Genomic DNA, 24,250 nt, shown 5'->3' with positions numbered 1-24,250 from the left:
TTTGTATTCCACACTCCCTCTGCACACAGTGAGGCAGTGATTCTGGAGAAAAAAGCTTTGGACTGACTGAACATTTTCCCATTACCTCCTGTAGGCTGTATATCGATTTGTAGATGAAGCTGAGGATTATGTAGTGAAGCCACTTTTTTTTTAATCTGAGTGATGCTGCACATGCATGTCGGGGTATACTGACATGCACTCTAGGGCTGTCTGATTTGTGTCTGCTCCAATTTACTTTAAAAGGTGACTTATTCAATTACAGAATTATTGCAATTTAAAGAAAGTACCTTGTTACATAAAATCCTCTCTTTTGATTCCTTGCATTTGTTGTTTCAGAGTCGAGATTGCGTTTTAAATATAATTACAATCATTACATCTGACCCATAACATAGTCTGCAAATTTACTCGCAAAGACACTAATGCTGAAATCTGTGCTTAGCTTGAGTAAAGGTTCTTTCTTGTGTCGTGCAAAAAGCACAAGGGGACACATCTCACATGAATTGTTTTTAATTAAAGGCAAATCTGACAAAATAAAACATGTTAACACATAATGTATCAGTCAAAATGGGTCAAAGGTCACAACTTTCTCACCTTAATTAGCACCAATTCACCTGTCGTCATAAAGTAACGGATGTGATTTAAAATGTAGTGAAGTACAAAAAAGTAAAATTACAGTAAAATTTACGACTGATTTCAGTCATCCGTTACATAAAATAAATCTTAGCTCTAAAATTACGTGACTTTTTGGTCTAAAGGCTGTTTTTTGTGAAGTTTGTCCGTGTTATGCATTACAGTGAAGCCCACTGTGATGCTGTACATCACACTGGGCTCATGAACTTGACTCAACTTGACCTGACTTGATCCATGCACCGAGGTTCCTGCTGTGAACGCTCACAGTCAATTCAATAAGTGTCGGATTCAATAAGATGTAAATACATGAATGCATACTTGTGCAGGTATAATGCATGCTTATTCCTGGAAGAAGATAGTGGGCGACCTTCAACCTTGCACATGCTGCCCTCGTCTCCTCTCCTCTCTCTGCTCTCCTCTGTGGGGGCCTCTCCCACAATGCACTGCACAGATAGCTTCAGGGGGCTGTTTTCATGCTGTGTTTATGTGTGTGGGATTCTGTTTGAAAGAGTTGCTGTTTTTCTTTCTAATCATCGTCATAAGACACCAAACCCTGATAGAAAGCGGGATGAAAAAGAAATTATCTATTTGTTTCTTTGTGCCAACAACACAAATGTGTGTTTTTAATGTCTGTGAGTGTGTAGAAATATGTGTGTTACAACCGTTTCACACAACTCACTCTCTATTTACACTACATTGCCCTCTTAACAGACCATTTAGTATGTGGCGGAGGCATCAAATGAAATGCTTCTCATTCACTTTACATTACCGAGCTGCATTGGGGAGGTTTGTTCCACCACTTTGCTTGTATTGCATGAGGCAGAAGATCAGAATTATTGTATTGTTTCCAAAGCCGCAGCAGTGTTTAGCATCGTTCACAGCCAATCTCATCACATTTAGGTTTAGCTTCATAACAAAGAAGGTCAAACAGAGGGTGATGTGGTGACCAGAGTGAACTCTATACCTCTTCAGCTGTGTCAGCGAGGAATGGTTCAGCTCAGCATCCCCACAACCCTCGAGGGATAAATGGTATATGGTGGTAGATGGATGGATGGCATGAACATGAATTGTAGGAGCCAGGAATCAATTAGTAGGTGTTGATTTTCTATTGGTAAGAAGGTGAAGGGATATTGATTGTTGTTCTTTGGTGGTGTTTGTTTTGGTTAGGATGTCATTTATTATGTGGTCATACTGAGTACGGGGATATCAAGTTAATATGTTCACCTGTTCACTTCCTGTTGTCAGAGAGAGGGAGAGCGAGACGGTGTGAGCTGAATTTTTTCCGCCAAATTAAAGTTAGTTGATTGAGGGCTTTTCCATGCCCCAAAAACTCACAGATTTTTGTGACTGCACCAGACCTGGTGTAAATTTACGTCTGAAAGTGGTTTCTTGAATGTGCGTCCAATATTGGACGTGGGAGGGGCAAATAACTCTATTGTTATTTCTTTATTGTATCGTTCATTCTTTCAATGTTCAATTGAGAATCAAGAATGGGAAAATGAAAAAAGAAAGGTTCATTATGTCATCGTTTGTTTCCCAGTCTCAATAGAAGAAACAAAAACAACTTATACTTTTAATTTTATGCTCAAATTAAATGTAGCAAATGGGAAAAAATGGTTTTGGCCCAAAAAAATTTCATTTTTCTCACTTGTGTTTGAACTGTAAGTTTTTTTTTTTCCTTGAACAGACGAAACTCTGCATGATTGAGTACAGTATAAAAGCAAATAGGTTAAGATGAGACACAAATTAAAGTTTTAAGTTTAGAAACTGCAAATTTAAAGTGATTATTGAGAGCAGAATGCAGCAGGCGTGCAGCGGATAACGAGATTCAAGTCAGATAAAAATCAAGGTCTGAATATGGATGAAGCGGGGGGAAACGAATGAGACTTCACAGCTTCTTTTGACTCCTTTCTGAACACATGGCTCTCAGTGACGATTCATGATCGGTCATAGTTGCACGACTTAATTTAACACTTCTTTTCTTTTCTAAATTCGTAGAAGTTTTTCCCTCTTTTGAAATTAAATGAGATTTTCTTTCAACAGAAGCACTCGAATGAGGTAAAACGTGGGGCTCAGCAAAAAAAAGTAAAGGGAAAAAATGACCACTGTCAGAGGAACAATGTGAATAATACAGCGATGATTAATTATTATGTAAAACGTGGTTTTTTTTTTTCTCTGTAATTCCAAGCAAAATATTGAAGAGCTCTGGGCTCAGCTGGGAATGTTAAAATTAGGACGGGACACGTGGTCAAATTTAGCTGGAAAATTACAATTCAAAACAGAAACCGACAACAGTGACAGAGAATTGGGAGTAAAAATAGATTTGTGTTCAGTCTTCAGTGCTCTTCTCTTTAGTCTGAACACGGGCTAGAATCTCACAGTAATGCAGAAACTCAGCAGGGGGTCGACTACTAAATGCTGTCCTCAGAGAAAAATGCAAATCACAGAGTTCTGTTTAATGACGCCACGATGAAGCAGATTGTGAGGATTTTTGCTACAGAGGAGGAAACATTAGTCTCTCTTTTTTGCGCAGTCTAGAATAATTAATAATTGTCAATCCTGTCACTTTCACTTCAAAGCCCACTCCTCTTCTCACAAAGATTTTAGGCACGACTAATGACAAAGACCACACTTTATATATAAGATATAGTAGCTCTGTTTTAAAACAAAACAAAATATTATACTTCTCTCTGTATCTAAGTGCAGCAAAGATGATGACATCTGAAAGATGAAATATGTTCCAGTCCCATCTGTTCTCCAGCCGCACGCACATTATGGAAAACAAAATAATAACACTCCATTTTCTTCCCAGTGTGGCGGTCACTAATGTCTCTCAGAGGGGTTCTGGATGTAAATTCTAGTAAAATACAGATATTTTTTGGAATTGATCAAGTTCAGCACTTGGATTAATCATTTAATTGAATTCAAAATGTCTCACTGACTCAAGAGTTTGAAAACCTTAGCGTTACCTTGTAACCCTGGAGGACTGTAGTCCCGGTTTTCATCGACGTTTAACAGATAGACATTAAAATCAGACCTGACACATTAATTAACCCATACACTAAACGCATGCAGTAAATGTCGGGGGTAAATGCACTTTCAAACGAATAAAGTGCCTCACAAATAATGAATTCTCTGCTGTGCATTGTGCTTCTCTGGCATCAGATCCAAAGAGTCAGAGTCAGACTGTTGACACTCACACTCTGCAAAGTGACAGCCAGCCAACAGAGGCAGGCAGCTGTTTTCTGTCAGAGGTTAAGACTAATTTGGCAATCAGATCTGATATTTGCAAAATGAGACCTGCATCCTGCTCTCTGCCACTGTTCTGTCTCCCTCCCTCTCTCTCTGACACTGACATCATTCTCATGGAGAAGGAAGTCTTCGTGTTTGGCTTTTGATCTGAAGTATTTTTGCCTGCCGCAAACCCAACACCCAGCCTAACATCAAAACACCCACTTCTTTGACTTTAAAACACTTTTCCCTTTTCTTTTTTAGCCATAAATCATCTTAATTCCTGGAGTGGATAGTTGAAAAAGAGAGCTGTGGCTCTTCTCGTCTCTCTTGCCGCACAGTTTAAATCCTCTAAAGCTACACAGGTTTTTAATGAATATTTTAGAAAGCTACACAAACTCTCCCACACCTTGGAAACCTCTACCATCATTGCAAATAAAATATCGATTTAATCATTCAAAAATATTGCATTTTATTGTGTGAAAATACGCTCCTTGATCTGCTCTTCACAACGTGGGTTTTTTTGGTTTGCGATTCTAAACATGGGGCGTGCCTTAGGAAGCTGCCTGCTGATTGGCTACTGAGTTTTGGACCGGAAATAGTCACAGACTTGCATTTATTTTGTCGGATGTCCACGGGGAAAACTTGGGGAACGAATTCCAAACAGACAGCCACTCCAAGCCCCTGACTGCATTCATTGAGCTGTCGCTGCAAAACTCAGTGTGTATTTTCAAACAATAAAATACAATATTTTTGAATAATTAAATCGATATTTTATTTGCGTTTCAAAAAATGTTGTTTGAAAATATTGACACAAATCTAATTCCATCATTTTCCACTTGTACGTTACACAAAGAAAATGAGGGAATGTTGTAATTTCATGATATAATTGTGTGTCGCCAAGCACAGTACTGTGTGTTTATGGTTAATGCACCTGCTGTAACTGCAGCTTTCTCTTCACATGCGACAGGAATCACCCAAACTCGGATTTGAACTCCGTTTTTGAGCAGACTTTGAATTTTTCAGCTTCACGGGGCAGTGAAGCGGTGTGATCAATCAATGCTGCCGAGCTGCCGCCATCATATGGTTGGATGCATTTTTTAATACATGAGAAATGTTTGGTCTACCGATGTCAGGATTCCACTCAGCTGTTGACAACGATGTACTGTCTTTGTCTCGCTCAGTCATCTTTGCATTCAGATGCATCAGCACCTCTTCATTTATTATTTCAGCACAGAAAATGGCACAAATCACCAGGGCAGGCTGTTTGGCAATTGTCTTTTTTTCTTTTTTTTTCTCCGTGATGATTAGACTGCCACCTCCTGGTAACTGACCCCTGATCTGAAGAGTTATTGCACCCTCACCTTTGTGGAATGAATGTTAACATCTGATGAGACTCGCACAGAATTTAAATCGATAGCTGCAGCTTTCTCTCTGTCTCTCTCTCTGAGCTGAAATGCATGAAAAGCTGATGTCAGGAGAACTTGTTGGACTATAATCCTGTGACAACAAGCAACACTGAAATGTCAGACTCCTTTTTTTGGATTTATGAGAGTCAGTGATGTGGAAATTAATAATGCCAACTCCAAAGGGCTGCTGCTTCTCTCACTAAATGAGGTAAATGATTATACCCACCGATTTTACCGACAGTGCTACGTGAGACAAAAGATATTAAATATGTCAGAAATTGCTGTTTATCACATGTGAATAAATTCAGTTGGACTAAAATGAGTCATCCTCAGCGAGTGCCGTATGTCTGGGATGAATCAGAGGAGAGGAATGACAGTCGCGATGCCCCGAATTACAGCTTTGCCTCCAGCGCTGTCACTCACAATCACACACAAACGCAAATTAATGATTTCCTCTTTCACCTCTGCTGCCCGTGTTTGTGCAGATCGCACAGATCACAGCGAACAACATCCCTTAAAGCAGCGCTCTCAAACTCAAATGACCTGGGGGCCAGTGAGTATCGAGTGTGGCAGGTTTTAGGGGGGAAAGCAACTGTTTGGGAGTGGTGGTTTTCGCAGAATTTCAAAATAAAAGTGTCTGTGTTGATATGGACATGGTACGGAAGAGTATTCGGGCCACATGTAATAAAAGAATTGAAAGAAAGAAAAAATTAATATTAATTCTGAGAAAAAAAACAACCTTTTTTTCTCCATGAATTCTAACTTTAATCTCAGAATTCATGCTGTTTTATTGTTTTTTTTTCTACATATGGCCCTGATACTCTTCTGTAACATAGATAAATACTTCACAATCAAAACATTTTTATAAAGCAAAATTAATATATTACTAAAAAAAACATGACCTTGATGACCTTGAAGCTTAACCTTCGCTCGTGGAAACATGTTATTATTAAGTCAACAATGTGTGACTTGAAAGACAACAACGTAAAGCCATTGAGCGAGAATAAAGCCTGTCGCTACCCAGGTGGGCTCAACATAAGAGGGGATACAAAGAGATTCACTCACAGCAAGGCCACGAGAAGTGAGTGCATTTTATAACACACAGAAATCAGTAATAAACATGCCATAAAGTTCATTTAAGGAAAAAAAATGATAAGCTCAGAACTGAAATTAAAAATGTAATGCAGGTATGTGATATATTTTCCCTATAAGTGTTTGTTCCCTAAACTTAAAAAAAAAAAAGACTCTCTGTGATTTAAAAGCCAGGAAATCATCATCAATTCCTCATTAACTGTACATCAAAGGTGCCATGAGCACTTTAAATGGACATCAACATATCATCATGTTGATATGCATGTCAATAGACTATTTCAATAATGCATGTCATTTTGGTTTGAAAACAGGAGCTCACACACTCACACACACACACACGTCGGTGGTTTGTAGGAATGATCCTGGCGACTGGGGTGGAAAAACAGATCAATTTAAACATTAATAATAAATTGTGGGGGGGGGGTGACTATTATTGTGCCAGACGTGGAATTGCAAAGACTTCATCAATTTAATGTTACATGACTAAAGTGTAACTACCTTAGGTTTTAAAAATGCCTCAGTTTTTCATTCTTCATACAATTATGCTTAATTTTTTTTTGTGCTGTGTTCACTTCTGCTTTGATGTTAACAATTGCCAGTGACTGCTGCACACAGTAGTCCCTCAGTCGTCTGTAACTCTCCGCACTGAGGCCATTACAGCTCTGCAAATAGCTAGCTTTGTTACAAGGAAGGTAAGAATTAACCTGCATGGATGAGCCGAGATAAACAACAGTAAACAAATGGCTTTGAATGTGATATAATTAATTATTTAAAAAATAGATATTAAATTGATGCCCTAACTAGCCAATCTACAGAAGTGAATCGCCATGTTTTCATAAAATGATGACCAGAAGTAAATTTTTTCATGGAGTGCTCAGTAGAGCACATGATGGACCGTCTCTGGTGTACATAGAGTGGCGGCACAGCTTGCTGCATTCGAAGAAGAAACACGGTACATTAAGCTCGGCAGAAAACTCATTACAAGGCATTAAGACGCGTATAATGACTTCCATGCACATGTCACTTTAAAAGGCAGAGGGAGAGAGAGCGGGATAGTGAGAAAAGAGTGTCTTACACATCAGTCGAAGGCACGTGTATTGTTTTTTCCAATTGATAAACTAGTGAATCTACAGCTTATCTCTTCTTACATGAAACAGCAGGATGTGTGAATACCCTGCATCCACACTGCTACTGTGGCAGATCCAGGACAAACTTATATGTTGTATAACCAACGGCCAGTGTAAGTTCAGAAGTCACACATTTAGTCACATAGAGTACATCAACTTCCCTGCAGCTGTTGTGACAGTATAGGTGGCACTGACTTATTTATCGGTTCAGCAGTTTGTCCGTAGCTCGGGGTAAAGGTTGTTTTTCAGCCTGTTGGACTTCTTAAGGAGAAGGTGGTGGTGAACAGAGTGTTGTCGTGTCCAGCGAGTGGGTCTCCCTCAATGTTGTGGAGAGATTTTTGAGTCGATGTCTCTCCAATTCCAGAAAATTGACTTATTTGACGACCTGCTGCAGGTGTTTCTTATCTGTCATGGTACATCTGAAGCAGCAGCTTCAGGCTCAAACACAGGAACTGGCACCCACTCCATGTTTACCCAACTGATGTACACTTATTCTCATTCAAATATACTATGTGTTGAAATACGGGGCTGAAATCAAACTTTGGAAAATAAAGATAGCATACAAAATACAAATTTAAAACACATTCCTACCCTTGAAGGGGATATATGCAAGCAGAGTTTCAAATGGCTGCTGCAATCCAAATGAACCTTTTAACCCTTTTTTGCTTATTTTAACCATAAAAGGGCCAGAAATTATCCTCTGAGTAAGTGCTTTTGCCCATTTTTCCAGAATAACTTTCAAAATCTGGTAGTTATTTACAATTTACTGCATGTTAAAATAGTGTATTAACAATTTAAAATTTTTATTGAAATGTGGACGTTTTCCCCTTTCTGGCACCAAAGGCACTGTTTGGCGGGCTTCCTGCAACAGCGTGAATGTAATAACCGTCGCGTAATTACAGTAATGCAAAGTGTCATCTGCGATACACTCGGTATTAAAGGTTTCAGAAGGTGTCTTTATTTTATTTCAATCATCTTAATGTTTTATTGTTGTTTGCAAGAAAGACATAATGGAAATACAAAAAAAGAAGTATAGGTCTTTGCCAGTTTTGCACATTGTACGCTGTATATTTTTAAAAACAACGCTGCATATGTTTAAAGTCCATTCATTCTCTTGGTTTAATAAGCACACTGAACAACAGGGTTTCAAAACATGTTCCCCACAACTCCTTATTGATAGAATAATGACTCATCTCTCGCTTCCTTTGTGCACTGCAAACAAACTTGGCAAGTCAACATCCCCCCCCCCCCCCCCCCCCCCCACATGCCTTGCCACCCCTGCACATAACCACTGTGCATTGTGACAATCGCTGAATAGGTGTTGCATATCTCTGACAAGTTGAGCCTCATCTATCACCAGCTAATCATTAAAGCAGGCAGAGCTTTCAGTGAAGCCCGAGGTCTGCCCTGACTGTCTCTCTGGTAATAATAGCATACAATTAATGTAGATAAAAAGCCACACAACAACAGGGCGAGCTGCAACCTCACTGTGGCGCACGTTATCTGCAAAGACCAGAGGGAGCGAGATAAGGAGCGTTAACATATGCTAACGCGATGTGACTCTTTTCCGCCGATGTTCAAGGAAGACATTCCCGTCAATTGCCTCGGTTAAATTTGATTATATTACACAACCTGCATTTACATCCAATCAATTAGCCTCAAGAAATAAATCATATCATTAAATAGTTCTTTTAAGTCCGAGGAAACAATCGGTCTCAGGCTGAAAAAAGCGTATTATGTATTACTCGACCACTGATTTATCGCATGTAACTCGTTTGAAAAAACGACAGCAGTGGTTGGATCAGATGTTTCCCTATAAGCACATACACACACAGGCAAATTAAATAATGAACGCAGTTGTCTATACGTAAAGGAAATAACTGTCTATAAGAAATTAAGTATTATATCCGGTCAAAAATGACCATGATACGTCATCCAAGATTAAGGCATGCATTGAATTACTGGCTTCACTGATAACAACAGTATGGCTCATATATTCACAATTAAAATGTTCATTTACATCCTGCAAATTCTGTTTATAGAAGAATTGTAGCTCCTCATAGATTTGTCTATTGTTTTGAGCAGAATTGGTAACCTCAAGTCTCTGTGCGCTCCAATATTTTTTATATTTTTTATGTTTTTATTTTTTTTAAATTTTATTTTATTGTATTGATGTTTCGTCCACACCGACCTGAAATCTCGTATAGACAAAGAATTCACTACTTTGGGAAAATGACGCTGTCAAAGTCCCACCTCTCTCTCTCTCTCTCATGCGCTGACATTCACGGTCCCTGTCCTCATCGTTGTCATCATCATACTCTTGTCTTTGGAGATTGTTTGGCACTGTTGCCAACTGCTGTCAATGACAAGTAAATAAAAATCCGCCTGGAGAAGACACTAGATATCACTAGAACACGTCGTGTCCTGAGCGACAACCGACAACGCTCACACGGGGGAGAGCAAGAAGCGCTAACCACTACACCAACCGTGTAGTCCGACGCTGAAGCCGAGGAAGCTTAAATGGAGCTCAACTGATTATTTTCACCTGCCGTCTTCCGACTGTGTCCAGTCAACATGGCCGTTGTGTGAACTGGTCACTGACGGAAGAGGCAAACCAAAGCTGGTAAAGGTCCTCGTGACGATAGTGATGCTGAAGATGTCTAAACTCAGACAATGCAAATACTGTAAATTAGGACACACTTGGGGACAAGCACTGGACGATCAGTGAGCAAGGCAGCGTGTGAGAGGCACACGGGGACTGATTTATAAACTCCGGACAAGGACTCAGAGCGAGGGAGGGAGGGAACAGTCATGAGTGTATATTGATGTTTGGAACCTCGAGAGGAATGGCGTCGCTGAATTTGACGAAGCAACGTGTCTTGTTTGCGTGTGCTCGCAGTCTGAGGAAAACAGCTGGAGAGCGGACACAAATGAAAAGAGTTACAGATTTGATGTGTGTGTGTGTATAGTTCAGCAAACACCTGCATCATATACAGTATAAAGGATGTGTGAGAGTGCGCAGTACGTCCACTTTGGTCCCTGAGAGAATAGACAGACAAAGGGAGAGAATTTGTAACAGCCAGCAGAGGAGAGTAGACATGAGGCAGCTGAGTCAATTAGTGTACACACACACACACACGCACACACACACACACACACACAATCTCAGGGAATGCATAGTACACTTGCGTCCATGAATGCTGTGAGTGAGTATCAAGGGAGGTTTGATTAGAGGTGAGTACAGAGGCTGGTGAAGCCACTGAGGCGAGGCAAATGGCTATAGCCCTGTCAGGGTAATTTAGACGGAAGGAGAGAGAGAGAGAGAGACGGACTTGAATTACATGCTATACTTCCTCCCTATAATGTCAAGGTGATGCCACAGACTATAATGACCCTATTTTTGGTGGCATTGGTCTGCTCGGAATCTGGATTCAAGTCCATTTTTTCCCCACACGTTTTCCTGAAGTGGGTTATGTTGTTAAGGTTACAGCCAGGGGGAGATTTAGGTCACAGGTAGAGTCAGAGTTAACCAGCCATGGAAAGCTGCTGTCTGACTTTCACTCACTCTGCTGGGAGGACGGGGAGTCTATTTGAGCTTTGACAGTCATTAGAAGCACATTATGTTCCTATGAAAGTGAGTAGATGGACTGTAACAGAGCAAGCAGCTCTCCTCTGAAACGCTCTGCAGTGTGTGTGTGTGTGTGTGTGTGTTGCTTCTCAGCCCTATAATAATGTGAAGACTTAGATTTGCATCACATTTTCTCATTTGAAAGATGCTTGTGTCCAAAGTGGCTCTAAGAGCCCAAATCATCACGTTTCCAATGGGCCCCATGCAAACAAATTTACACTCTGATTCATATTCAAAAAAAATTCAGTGTAAGAGACACAAACTGAGAATGTGCTTAGCCAGTATTCTGCTTTTTAACCTTAATGCAGCAGATGATAAGTTGGTGTGGCTGAATCTGCTTATTATGAGGGAGGAGAGATGAGAACAAGAGGATTCAGCTGAACCACACTTACGTCAGAAAGTTGCCCAAATGTGACCAGCATTAATTTTAATGTAGCACCGCAATCTCCTGTTCATTAACACCGCCTCACTCCCTGCATAAGCTAAAAGGTGACTTTAGATTTGTTGCTGTGATAACAGAATTTCTACCCACAATCTCTTCATCTGTCAAAATCCACATTTCCTCTTCACAATATACCTGTCAAACAGTTCAACTTGGCTGGGTCACTTATCCCAATTTATGGGCTGCATCCTTCAGAGGACACAGTCGACCTGACATGTGAAGGCAGGTACCATTCAGGCTCCTTGGGGAATTTCCCTACCCCATTACCACAGTCGCCTAGCAACAGAGCCACGGCAGGACAAGGTACAGATCACAAACCGCAAGTCACAGAACCCCTAACTAGCTGAACAAAATTTAGTTTTAAGGCTTTTTTGCCTGTAAGATGGAGCTTTGCGTTAGTTCATGCAGGACACGATAGTCATACACCCAGCTGACAACCAGCTGATCGCAATCTATTAGTCGCGCTCCAAACGCAGCCACTGTCACAACAAGGCAGTTAATTTAAATAACAATACCTCACTCAATTTCTTGCCTCACCAATGCTGCCTCACATCGCTGCCTCTTGCACCTCCTCAGCCTTGACCTTTCTAGATCAGAGTGGCTAGTGGCTAATCCAGGGAGCATCCTAGGGACAGAGCCATCTAATGCCATGTTTCCACCGAGTGTAACGGTTCGGTTCAGTTTGGCACAGTACGGTACATATTTTTTCATATTTCCATTCGGAATTGTACCAAAATAACCGGGCCCCAACCGATCCATTCTTTGGTATCATTCCCTTGGGGTACCAGAGTAAAATGGTACGTTACAGTTAGAACGGCTGCACCAGCGACAGTCAGCTGATAGGCTGGCATCACTCCCTTGTGATCGGTGTAAATGTCCTATGGAACTCGAGGCAAACGCCCGCAGTCTATTCTCATACAAAGCTTGACGTCTTTGCTGGATGTCCTCCATTGTTGTCCATTGCATTGTTGTATTGTCTGTGATGTCATTATTCGCTGTTGTCGCACAGGTACAATGTCACGCTACATGAAACGCAAGCCTGACCCAGGACTTTACCATTCCAAACAATACCGCACCATGTTGAACACACAAATAGAAATAGTTTAATGATGATGAGTGTCCCTGACTGTGCGATGATCTGTCCAGGGTGTAACCCACCTTTTGTCCTATGTCAGCTGGGATTGACCCCAGCATCCCCCGCGACCCTCATGTGGACAATAAAGAAGTAAACAATGACTGAGTGAGAGAAAGTGTTTTTTCACCTTTCAAAAGTCCATCTCTTAATATTCACTGAATCTTGGGATAGATTGTGTCAATAACGATCTGTCCTTCGTTACTCGGGGATTCAAATGGTACAAAAGAATTGGCAGCTAAAGCTAACTCTGAAACTTATCCTCAGCATGGTCAGTCTCTTTCAAGTTTGTTATTGTCTATAACATGACTTTTTTGAGTTGGCACTGGTGGTACATGACAGCATCTGGTTAAGAGGACACCTGGAGGACACACGGCAAGCAGGATCACTCCCACGTCAACATTTCTCGTAAAGAAATTGCATTTTAATAAGAAAAACTACCAGGATGCTCAAGGTCACTGAGTATATCCCTGTCAAAGTCTTCCTTTGGGACAATACAGTATGATCTTGGCTGCTCTCTGAATCAGCAGTAGTTTGGGGATTAGAGAGCTTTACTTTCGCTGATGGAAAACTGCCATGTTCACTCAGTTCATGGGCTGATTAAAAATGTTTCGGGTGGGAGTGAGTCCGAGGGCCTGATGGTTGTCTCGCCCCATGTCACAGCACAGCCTGCAGCTGCTATAACTGAACCACTCATCCACTCCAATGGTGCAGTGGAGGACTTATTAAGTGGCCAAAGTACGAGTGGAATCACAGAGCTGCTGCCGCTGCCCCTGCTGTTGCTGCTGCCGTGTGTATATCACTTCATTATCTTCTGACTAATGTGTTTGAATTAATTCCTCACATCTCAAACTCATTGTTTGAAAATATTTATTTTGATGCCAACAGCCATTTCACACTGCAACACATCTAATATTAGACATAACTTTCTCCAACAAGGCTGCTTTATTGCTAATTAGTTTTAATTGGGTTTTAAAGAGCAGTTTAAATAGCAAACCTCTGTACTGATTCCCATGTAAGCTCCCTGCTGTGCACTTGGTGTCTACAGAGGCCATAAAAAAATAGAGGTATACATTATGTCAACTCAAGAGAAACAGCTCAGATGAATCCAGTGTTCTTGTATTCTGCCTTAAAACCAAAAAGACGGCATAAATCCTCCTCTGCCCATTGTTGTTTGTTTCAACAGCTGAGACCCCGAGGACATGAAGGAGGTTCTGTAGAGTCACATTCCTACAAAGGAGCCTCAGGTTTAACTTACTCACAGCAAACAGTCCGTCTCATGAATGATTACATCACAGTGACGGTAAGAGTGGATTTTCAGATCGGTTTGGTTTTAATGTGAGCAAAGATCCCGGGCTCCAATCTTTTAATTCCACAGTGGAAACACAAAAGCTGCTTGTTGCTCTGTCTTTGTCTCGTTATCCCATCAGAGCAATGATACCGAGCCAGCTCTGCCGCTCTGCCAGTGGCACTTCATAGCCAGCAAAGCCACTGCCACACACAAGCTGAGATCTCTGTCTCTCTGTCCGTCTCTCTGTCTGTCTCTCTGTCTGTCTCACTTGACATGACCACAGAACAGTAGGATGAGAGAGACAGAGAATAAGTGTTGGATGTCTGCATGGCATGGCTCAGTAGCCACACTTGCAAAATTCTTATGAAAAAAAGATGAAAGAAATTTACTGTGATTAAAGTCATAATTCTGATTTTTTCCTTTCATCTCAGAATTCTGACTTTAATCTCTTCTGATTTATTCTTTAATCTCAGAATTATGATTTTTTCTTTAATCTCAGAATTATGATTTTTTCTTTAATCTCAGAATTATGATTTTTTCTTTAATCTCATAAATCTGACTTTTTTCTCATTCTGACTTTTTTCTCATAATTCTGACTTCTTTCTCAGAATTCTGGCTTGAATCCCAGAATTCTGACTTTTTCTTTAATCTCAGAATTCTGCCTTTAATCCCAGAATTCTGACTTCTTTCTCAGAATTGGGACTTAAATCTCAGAATTCATGCTGTTTTTATTTTTTTTTTTTACATGTGGCCCTAATACTCTTCCATACAAAACCAGTGTGATACTATTTGTCAAAAAGTGAAGAGGGGTAGGAAAGAGAGCAGACGTGTGGTGGGGTATTAAATTATTAGAAAGTATAATTTAATTGAACACTGCAGTGTGAATAGAGCTTGAAAGACGACAGCATGACACGTTATTAATGAATGCATAATGCATAATTGCAGAAATAAAGACCTGTCATGTATAACCTCACACTGTGTGCCTCTGTCATGTGATGATGCTTTCCTATCTGTGGCCCTAAGTCTCTCCCCCAACCAGCACTCTGGAGGTCCTCCAATCAGTCGTTCTCTTTCGTCCTCCTCACATTCATCCGCAAAGGTCAAGACCTAAAATTTTAATCAGACGATCAGGTTTCCGCCTGTAATCTGTTCATACAGGACTGACACGCTTCAGATTACATGCTCGCAAAATGGTCGTTTAAATTTGTAGGAGTTTCAGTTGACTGACACGAGATAACTGAACAGATTAATATGTCTGATCCTTTTAACAGGAAACTTAACTCCATCTGTGATGTAATGTATTTCCATGTCTGTAGAATGTTCATGTACTGCAGTCAAACATGAACAATAGTTTTTAAAATGCCAAGTACGAGACTAGAAAACACCGTCACCAAAGTGAATCATTCCACCAAATTTGAAGACATTTCCTCACAGTTTTCCCGGCATTTCACATTCGTGTGAGTGTCGAACAACTAAATTGACAAGAAAGAAAATTAAAAGTGTTGTCTTTCTTTAATTACTTTGAACAGTATCTAGGCTGCTATGACGCTTATCCTGCTGCTTTAGTCAGGAGGGTGTGCTGTGTTGTTACTGGAGCATAAATGTTTGTTAGATAATTAATCCCTGTCATTCGCCTTTTATCGAGACAGAGTACAGATTTGTATCTGCTTTCATGTCTCCATAGAAAATGAAATGATGAAAAATAAACTGAACTGATGCTTAATTCTACATGCATTTCCCCCACTACAGTGTGGCTGCATGTTCTCCACATGTGTGCTTTGTTTCCTGTTGGTTCTCTTAGTCCAAACCCATGCAGACTTGAGATACAGTGTCACTGTAAACAGTTGTTTGTCTCTGTATGTCGTCTTGGAAACTCGTCTCTCACCCGTTGTCAGCAGGGATTGACTGCAGCTCCCACTGTGACCCAGGATTAAGTAGTATAGATTATGGACGGATGTATAAACCAGATGTGAATTTGGTTGTGGTAAAAAAAAAAAAAGATTCACTGGTGTTTTTCTTTAGTGCTGCATATTTTTTTCGCTTCATGTGACATTTATCCACTTATCTTATTTAAATGTGCACTCATGAATGTATTTATGCACCTTCAGTCAGTTTGGGTGAGGGCACTGGACGCACACGTACTTAAATGTCCATTTATGGTCAGTTTAAAGTTTTATTTGGACAACTTTCACACGTTTCCTGTGGGGCTCTTTAGTGTTTATGGCTTCGTAGGAAGCTCCGACAGCAATAATAGACACAGACTCCATCTGGGACTGGACATGTTGAAAAACATATGAACTTATGTTACGATACCGCGTCATTTAGTATTCACTTTCCGTCAGGGGCGGAGCTGTCTGGGGCAGCGGGAGCTGCAGCTTCTACAGTATTTCACCTTTGCGTAAAGCTGCATTAAGCAAAACACAGCCACAGGATTAGTTCACATATCACAATTGTATACATGCCACTCAGGTTACTGCCTTTAATTACACTAGTGTGTGCTTATACACAACTACAGCCTCTTTTGACACCCTTGACATCAACCGAGCGCTGGGTGTCTTGCCTCAAGGGCACTGCAGTGACACAGGAGAGCATGTGTGACTCACAGTGACGCTCCTCATAATTGTGTTCACACATACAGGGGTGCAATGTGTGAGGCTGCTTTTGTATTGTGTGTATCTGTGTGTGTGTGTGTGTGTGTGTGTGACACTCCAATTGTCTGAGAGTGGCTGCCAAGTATACAACAGCATATGATAATGTGTGTGTGTGTATGTGTGTCGCATAGTGTGATGTCCACAACCCAGGTCCTGAAATCCTTGTTGTCTCAAAGGCGCCTGGATAATTGCTAATGGCTATGCCACGATCAGCAGAACACACACACACACACACACACACACACACACAATATACACATGCATATTCACACATGCTTCACTAACTAGCAGTGCCCCACTGCTGCTCATTAGCTGCTGAGGCGTGACTGCGAAAACTGGGTTACAGCATTGCACATGCATGTACAAGCAAAAACAAAAACATGCAGACTGGTCATGACCAGCTATAAAACAGGGGATACTGTATCATGATTATAATAATAGGGGGGAGAGAATTAAGAGCCTTCACAGCAATAGAAATGTGTTTTTTTTCCTGGAAACTGCCTCTCAAATCTGTCTTCCCTTTTGAAAAGTGGATTTAACTGTCAAACACACAGTATGATGCAGACAAATGAGCCACAACGACAGTGTGTGTAATCACCCTTCATCTTAACAACACTTTGTTGAGGTTTTCTCCGCTCCACGGCAGATTTTTATGTACGAATCCATGATTGGCAAATGCATGTTTTTATTTCAAATGTCAGTGTACACAAAGTACAGCATTTCTCTCTTCACACATCACGGAGCACAGCAACAACATAAATAAGTAAATAAATACAAAACGCTGATGGAAGGCATATTCACTTGAGCCCCAGCATGTAATTCATGCTGCAATTGCCATTTATCAGATGCTACCTATACACAGGAGCCTATATAAATTTCCTCCATGGGCTGTTTTTAAAATGCAACTTATAAGAGAGGAGTATTTCAGATAAACACGCTGTGAAATCCACTCCGCGGAGCTCGCAGCGGGATCACGGTGCAAAATGGTGCACGGTCTTGGGAATCGGAAGCAAATGTCACAAACAGAGCGGAGGAGTAAAAGGTCAGTAGTTCAAAGCCATGACCTCAAAATGATCTGTGCAGAAGAAGAAGAAATCCTTAGCCTACAATGCTATATTTATTATTTAATGTGTATTAAGCTGGAGGGAATTTGAACGAGCTGTTTAAGCACATACCTTGATACACTGCGAGAGATTAACTTTCGGTTTATACGCCTGATCCAGTACGTGTACAACATACAGCATATACTGTAGGTAAATTCTTGTAATGTCTTGTGATCTGGAGTCTTATTGTTGTGAACGCACAATTAATGAGTGACCGGTGATGAGGGTGTTACATATTAGTTCTGTAAAATTGATATAAAATGCTGGAAATGAGATTGTGGTCTGCGATTAGTTAAGAAGATTAAATGTCTGTGAAGGTGAACTCAACTCAGGCAATAACATCACTTCCGAAGAAGCTCAGCTTCAATCGGAGTCTATGGAGCAGTGGATTTTTGAGTGTTTTTGATTGACAGTGTTGCTGAAACATACAGGACAGCGGAGCCTTTTCTGCGTCAGTCCTGTCTGTGTGGATTTTGCGAGGGAAGTCTGCAGACAAATAGCTGGTCGTTTGTGTAAATAAAAACACTATTATAGCATCTCAGTTTTACATAATTATGGCGTTTGCTTGTTCTCGCTGTTAGTTTGTAGAATTTATGTATAAATAACTGGGCCTGAAATGAGCTTCCCCTGTTTCAAAGACCTGCGACCGCCACTGTGCACGACCCAAAGGACAAATCTATGAAGTTGCAATTATACTTTTTTTCCCACAACAAAAACAAAATCTGCTGGCTGTAAATCACATTTTAAATTGCAAATAAACTGGCTGTAACGTTGTTCTCAGTAAAGCCAGTATTTTTAATTCAACATGTTTCCTTAATCTCTGATGATATATCATGGTAATGTTGTGACTTTTTTATGTTTTAATTTCTTACATACAGCTCCTTTAAATTTTGCCGCAACAATGATTTAAACAATTTAAAGACATCATTTCTATCTATTATCTCTGTAACATTAGACAGCCTTATAATCTTATGTTGAGTGGTAACAGTGGGAGACATTTCCTGACTAAAAAGAAGAAACATACTGTATGTTTCTGTGCCTCAGTCACTCATCCCTGCAGGTCACTGCTATAAATATCAGTGTGTTACTATTTTAATCAGTCTGGTGAAAAAAGAAAGCCTGTTAGGCATTTGGATATAGCTTAATACCCTGAGCTCTTGATGTCGTGGGCTTTGATCCTACACACACAACCTCTTAGACATGTCATGTATGTTCCGTGAGGCAGAAATGCCAAGAAAAGAGAAAAGAAAACCTGGTTGAATAAACCAGTGCAACAGGCTCATTATGTAAGGTTAAATGTAATGTATGAGAGCAACAGCCCAGATAAATGCGCTGCAAATCTGAGAATGAGCTGATGTCTTAGATTTGCAGCAGGACGGGTGTATGTTGATGGTTTCTGAGGCCATTTTTAATATTAAAATATAAATAAATAAATGCTGTACAGTACAACTGATACACTCTCAGGGGCTCTGTGGTTTCAGGGTCACTAGGAGACTCTCAAATTCTGTGAGCGTGTTCTGTTTAATTCATTAATTGACATATTTCCTTATTTCTCAACCTATAACTCGCTAACATCTCTCTGGGTGACTGACAGTTTCACTCCTCCCAAGTTCTTCCCTGAGACTTCACACAAGGATGTGGAGCGTCAAGAGCTCTCTTGACATGCTCATATCAAAAATATCAAAAATCTAAAATCTAAAAACATATGAAAACAAAGTTAATAGTTCCAAAATTGCCCTCGGACACCAGTTCATTCTTCCTAACTCACTGTAGTCATCTCTGCATCTCTGTCAATCTCCCACTTTATCTATGACAAAGAACCAATAACACAGACTCAGACCACCATCAAATTACAGAACGTAAGCAATATTCCATGCATGAGCCACAAACATCAAATTAGAAACAGAAATGAGGCTAAATATTGTGAGAGAACATTTAAACTTTAAGTTTAATCAGTCACAACTTCTTATAACCACATCTGGTGTACAATATTAGCAGCCAGAACATATAATAAGACACAAACTAGGCACCTTTCAAGGTTCCCTCTATAGTTACCAAGGCGCCAGGCATCTGGACCTGATACACTATCTGAAGGCTTACTAACTATATGTATCAGACCTGGCACGCTGCTCACGAGAATCTGTGACGACGTCTCACTGCTCAGATGTCAGGCATTGTCTCCGTTCTCCTCTGATCTGAGCTGCCTTCAATAAAATCTTTCAACTTAACTCCTCACTGACAAAATATGACACATCACACATGTATCTCCAAGACTATTTATATACTTCATACAAGCCCATGTTTGAGTTTATGCGGTGATTTCATTTAAAAAAAAAAATGGTAGTAAAGATGTAGGAGCCACACAGTTGGTGTAGTGGTTTGCAGCAAGAAGAACCGAGTTCACGAACCCGAGTGGGTTTTTTTTTCTGGGTTCTCGTTTCCTCCCTCAGTCCAAAAGATATGCAGAGTTGAATTGTATGCTTTAAATTGTCTGTAAATGTGAGAGTGAATAGTTGGCGAACACAAGTGCAGCATTTAGCAGCAGAAGAGTCAGATATTTCTCAGCGTTGTGCCCCAAGAGGACAAATAACCAATTATTATAATTCCACTCTAATAATGACAAAGTTAATTTCCCTAATCACATGTTTCAATTGCTCAATCTTAACCTTATCCTAATGGTTTTTTTGGACAGTTAACCACTGGAAGAGATGTTGGTAATGGAGATGTACCGGTAATACAGATTCAGTATCAGTATTCTGCGGTGAAAGGATTGCAGAAATTGAGGTTTATGCAGTATTAACTCGCTGCCTCTCATGAAACACACGCTCACACACAATGGGTGGTTTGTCCATTACCAAAGTAATTGTGACAAGACAGGCAGTGGATGATGTCCCCGAGCATTACCAATGATCTACAACTAATTTGAAAGACTTGCTCCCAGTCTGGATTAGAATGGACGAGGCCAGACACTCAGCAGACCTTACTTAAACCCCTCTCTCCTCCCAACGGCTCACTAATGCTTTCAAAGGAGCATGAAATATGATCTTTAAAGCAAAGCTGGAAGTGATTCTTCCACTGGCGAGCACACATTGATTGGACATCAGTCGCCAATACTTCTTTTGTTGCAGCTAACTGCACCACAGGCCGATTTCAAAAGCTACAACCTTTGCTGCAGTTCATAAGCATGACCCCGCCCACAGGTCATTAGTTCAATTCCCTGTATTTAGTGGGTCTGGCTTGTGGAAAGTACCTCATTTAAGCATTAACGGCGTTATTACAATGTTCCTGTATTCACTCCTCCCCCAGAGGAACTCTCACAGCAGGAAGGGAGGAAGGAAGAGTCACTAGGGAGAGGAAGTGTACGAAGGAAGTTATCTAATATCAAAACCAGTTTCATTCCTTATTCCTCATCTATCTAATTAGTAAGTGAGTCTGTCTTGAAGGACACACACAGAAACCCACATGGACACACAAACTGTGCAATAGACACAGATATATAGCCTTTATTAAAATCTTCACTATTCTGCCCCACCTACCTTAATTATCTCTCTCTCGCTTGTTAGAATGACTCTCTCTCTACACTCATTTATGGAGCTTCTCCCTCGAGACCTTCACACCATGAAAACATGCTTCGTAGTCAAAGCAGAAGGGACATAGTCAGAAACCGGTACTTCCAAGTCCAAGCATGCATATTCTCTAGATTACTGCAGTAAAAACAGCAAGAAGACCTGGGTTTGTAACACAAACAAAAATGTGTACAATGTGACTCATTTGCAGCCTTATCTGTAACACCTGATACCATTTTGAATTAGTAAACAAGTCATTTGATGTTACATTCTTGTCCTCTTGTCTCCCCTTCCTCCGTCCCCCATTTTTCCTTTCACCACAACCGGTCGAGGCAGGTGGCTGCACATTTTTGAGTCTGGTTCTGACAGAGATTTCTGGTTTTTCTCTCCACTGATGCCTAGTGGTTTATGCTTAACTACGTACAGTGCCTTGATAGATAATGTATGTTGTGATTTGGCGCCGTACAAATAAAATTGTACTGAATTTCAAAGTCTCAAAGACTCAAAGACTGTGATTGAACAGAATCCCTGCTATATTCATTTTGCCCCAAATTAAATAGCCTTGGGAGTCAGAGTGAAGCCAAATCCAGAGCATATCCTCTGTATGTTCAGCCCTTATTGTACAAAAATTGTTGTGGTTCCCTGGACTATTTTCCCCCCCGCTGTTTAACCAGGGTGAGGGATACACCTCAGTGTTCACATGTAGGTTTGTTCAGGGATGTTTTAAGGGACATCTATGAAGGTTTTTGAAACAAACCTTTAGAGGAATTCTAAGCATGTAGTTTGTAATTAAAACTAATGTCAAAGCATTGTCAAAAATGTTTGCTCATTAAGCCTGCAGTCCCATATCAGCTTCAGCTATAGGAATCAATTTGTCGGGAGTGAGCACAAGGAGAAGAATGACCGGTAAGTCTCCATCTACATAAAGCATGTGAGTATGTTACAAAGCCAGACTTGAAAGACTCTGAAATGACCCTTTAAATCAGAAGGATTTTAGAAAAGCCTGTTTGACTCTGAAACGAAGCCCTCCAACCAAAGTTAATTAACTTGAGCTTTTCTTTCAATAACGTTTCTGAGGCTCTGAATGAAGACTTGATGATTAAAAGCCTGTAACAAAGTCCCGACACTCACGGCTTTATCACAGTTACAGCCCACCCACTCTTGTAATGTCGGGACTGAGCCGACGACATCCCATGACCCACTGTGAGCCTCACATTTTAGCTGGAGTGCACCGCATCAGCCATTTTGATTGCTTATGCGATATTCAGTCATCCAGTCAAACTGTCATTGCTGCCAGATGTTTTCCCCTGAGTCATTCCTCAACATTTTTTTCCCCCCTTTCAATTTTGTCATTTCACCACAGTGGAGTAAGTAACATGCCTGAAATACTCCAAATGGATTCAAATTGAATACCAAGCCGTAGAATGAAAGACGATCGTGTCAGGAGAGGAGGATTACAGAGTCTCTCCTGTGCCAATCTCCCTATAAAGTCACTTCATCCATTCATAACTCACTGGCCAAAACATTACCAGAGAGAATTAAAAATAGACTTCTGCCATGAACAACAACAACAACAACAAAACAGCTCAGATGTTCATCTACTTGTCTCATGCTCAGTGTAAAACCAGAAAAGTGTCCTAGACGGATGCATTTACTGCCTCGATGTTATAATGACAATGTGGCAAAACAGTAATGAGGCGACCTGTTGCTGCTGTGATGAGTCATAACTTTCTCTCTCTGTACACGGAGCCAGCAACGAGCACAGGAAGCATTCCTGTGCATCACGTCATATCTGTGCGTGTACTGTAGTATATATACTATACTGAGGTTTGTTGTTTGTATAATGTGTATTTCAACTGCTCAACTGGATATAAATACTCAGAACTTCCTTGTGTGACTAGAAAATTGTAAATTGCATTGTTAATTGTAATTAAACATGCAGGGAGATTCAGTTTAACAGTTTATTTTCCTATTTCCCAAACAGAAAGGAATGCAGTCGTATACAATCTGAGGACAAGACAGTTGTGGAGATAATAATAATAAAACAGAAATAAAAGAGGAGAACTTCCAGTGTCATTCACTGGTGTAAAATTAACTCAAAGCTTCTTCTAATCTACACAGATTGGGCAGAAAACCTGTGTCAACAGTAGCTTTTCTCTCTCTCTCTCTCAGCTTCCCTGGTTGTAAACACTTCCACCCTGAAAACACATCACTTTCCAAATGTGTGTGAAAAAAAACTGATAAATTCACTGACAAATAATACTAAACTAAAATTATAATGATAAACTAAGAGAGGATAAAGTGTATGTATATGATTGTAATCATCTGATTTCCTCAATCACACGCTTCTCTGGAGCAGTAATGCACTTGTAAGTGTTCCAATTTCATTAAGCCACCGTGAACAGGTTTTTTGTTTCTAATTAGTTTGAAGTGACTTTGCAGGGGTTTATCTCTTTTCCTCACAGAAGACACTTGAGAGTGTGTAACCAGGACTCACCTACAATGAACCACAGAAGCGTCTGTTTGTAGAGAGATGCCCCGGGCTGAGATCCCATCCTGTCAAAAATGATCCGCTGACCGAAGTTTGGGGAGGAACGCGAAGCTGGAGAGAAACTTACTGCGGCTCAAAGTGGAAAAGGTAAGGACACCATGAGTGACAGCTGCTGAAGAAATCCACGTAATGCAGCTGTCCGGATGTTAGTGACTGTCAGCTCATCTGCAGCTGCTTCACACCTTGCGTAAAACTGCGCAAGACTCGTCCCTCTTCCTCCTGCTGTACCTCAACTGCACTGAAACACTGTCATCCATGAAACTGGAGCTGCTTGTCCACGCAGATGATCTGTGGCTTGGTGAAAAAAAAAAAATCCTAAGTGCGCTTGGCGAAGTGTTGGCAACTGCGCTGCGCCGCGCTGTGCTGTGCGCAACGGGAGGCGCCGGCCTGGGACCGG

General features: G+C 40.7%; 1 protein-coding gene across 2 annotated transcripts in view; it reads right to left on the bottom strand.

The window, feature by feature from the left end:
- Window positions 1–24,250, bottom strand: part of ramp1 (receptor activity modifying protein 1) — a 48,897-nt gene extending 24,647 nt beyond the window's left edge. The window contains exon 1 of one of the 2 annotated variants that reach the window (XM_058653297.1): window positions 23,800–24,250. In XM_058653297.1, the coding sequence (XP_058509280.1) occupies window positions 23,800–23,857 (58 nt within the window). In that variant the 5' untranslated portion in view covers window positions 23,858–24,250. The remainder of the gene's footprint in view (window positions 1–23,799) is intronic. The other variant, XM_058653287.1, reaches the window with a different exon arrangement.

The sequence above is a fragment of the Solea solea genome, chromosome 2 (assembly GCF_958295425.1).
Source record: "Solea solea chromosome 2, fSolSol10.1, whole genome shotgun sequence".
Classification (NCBI taxonomy): domain Eukaryota; kingdom Metazoa; phylum Chordata; class Actinopteri; order Pleuronectiformes; family Soleidae; genus Solea; species Solea solea.
This window is presented reverse-complemented; position numbering and strand designations above follow the sequence as displayed.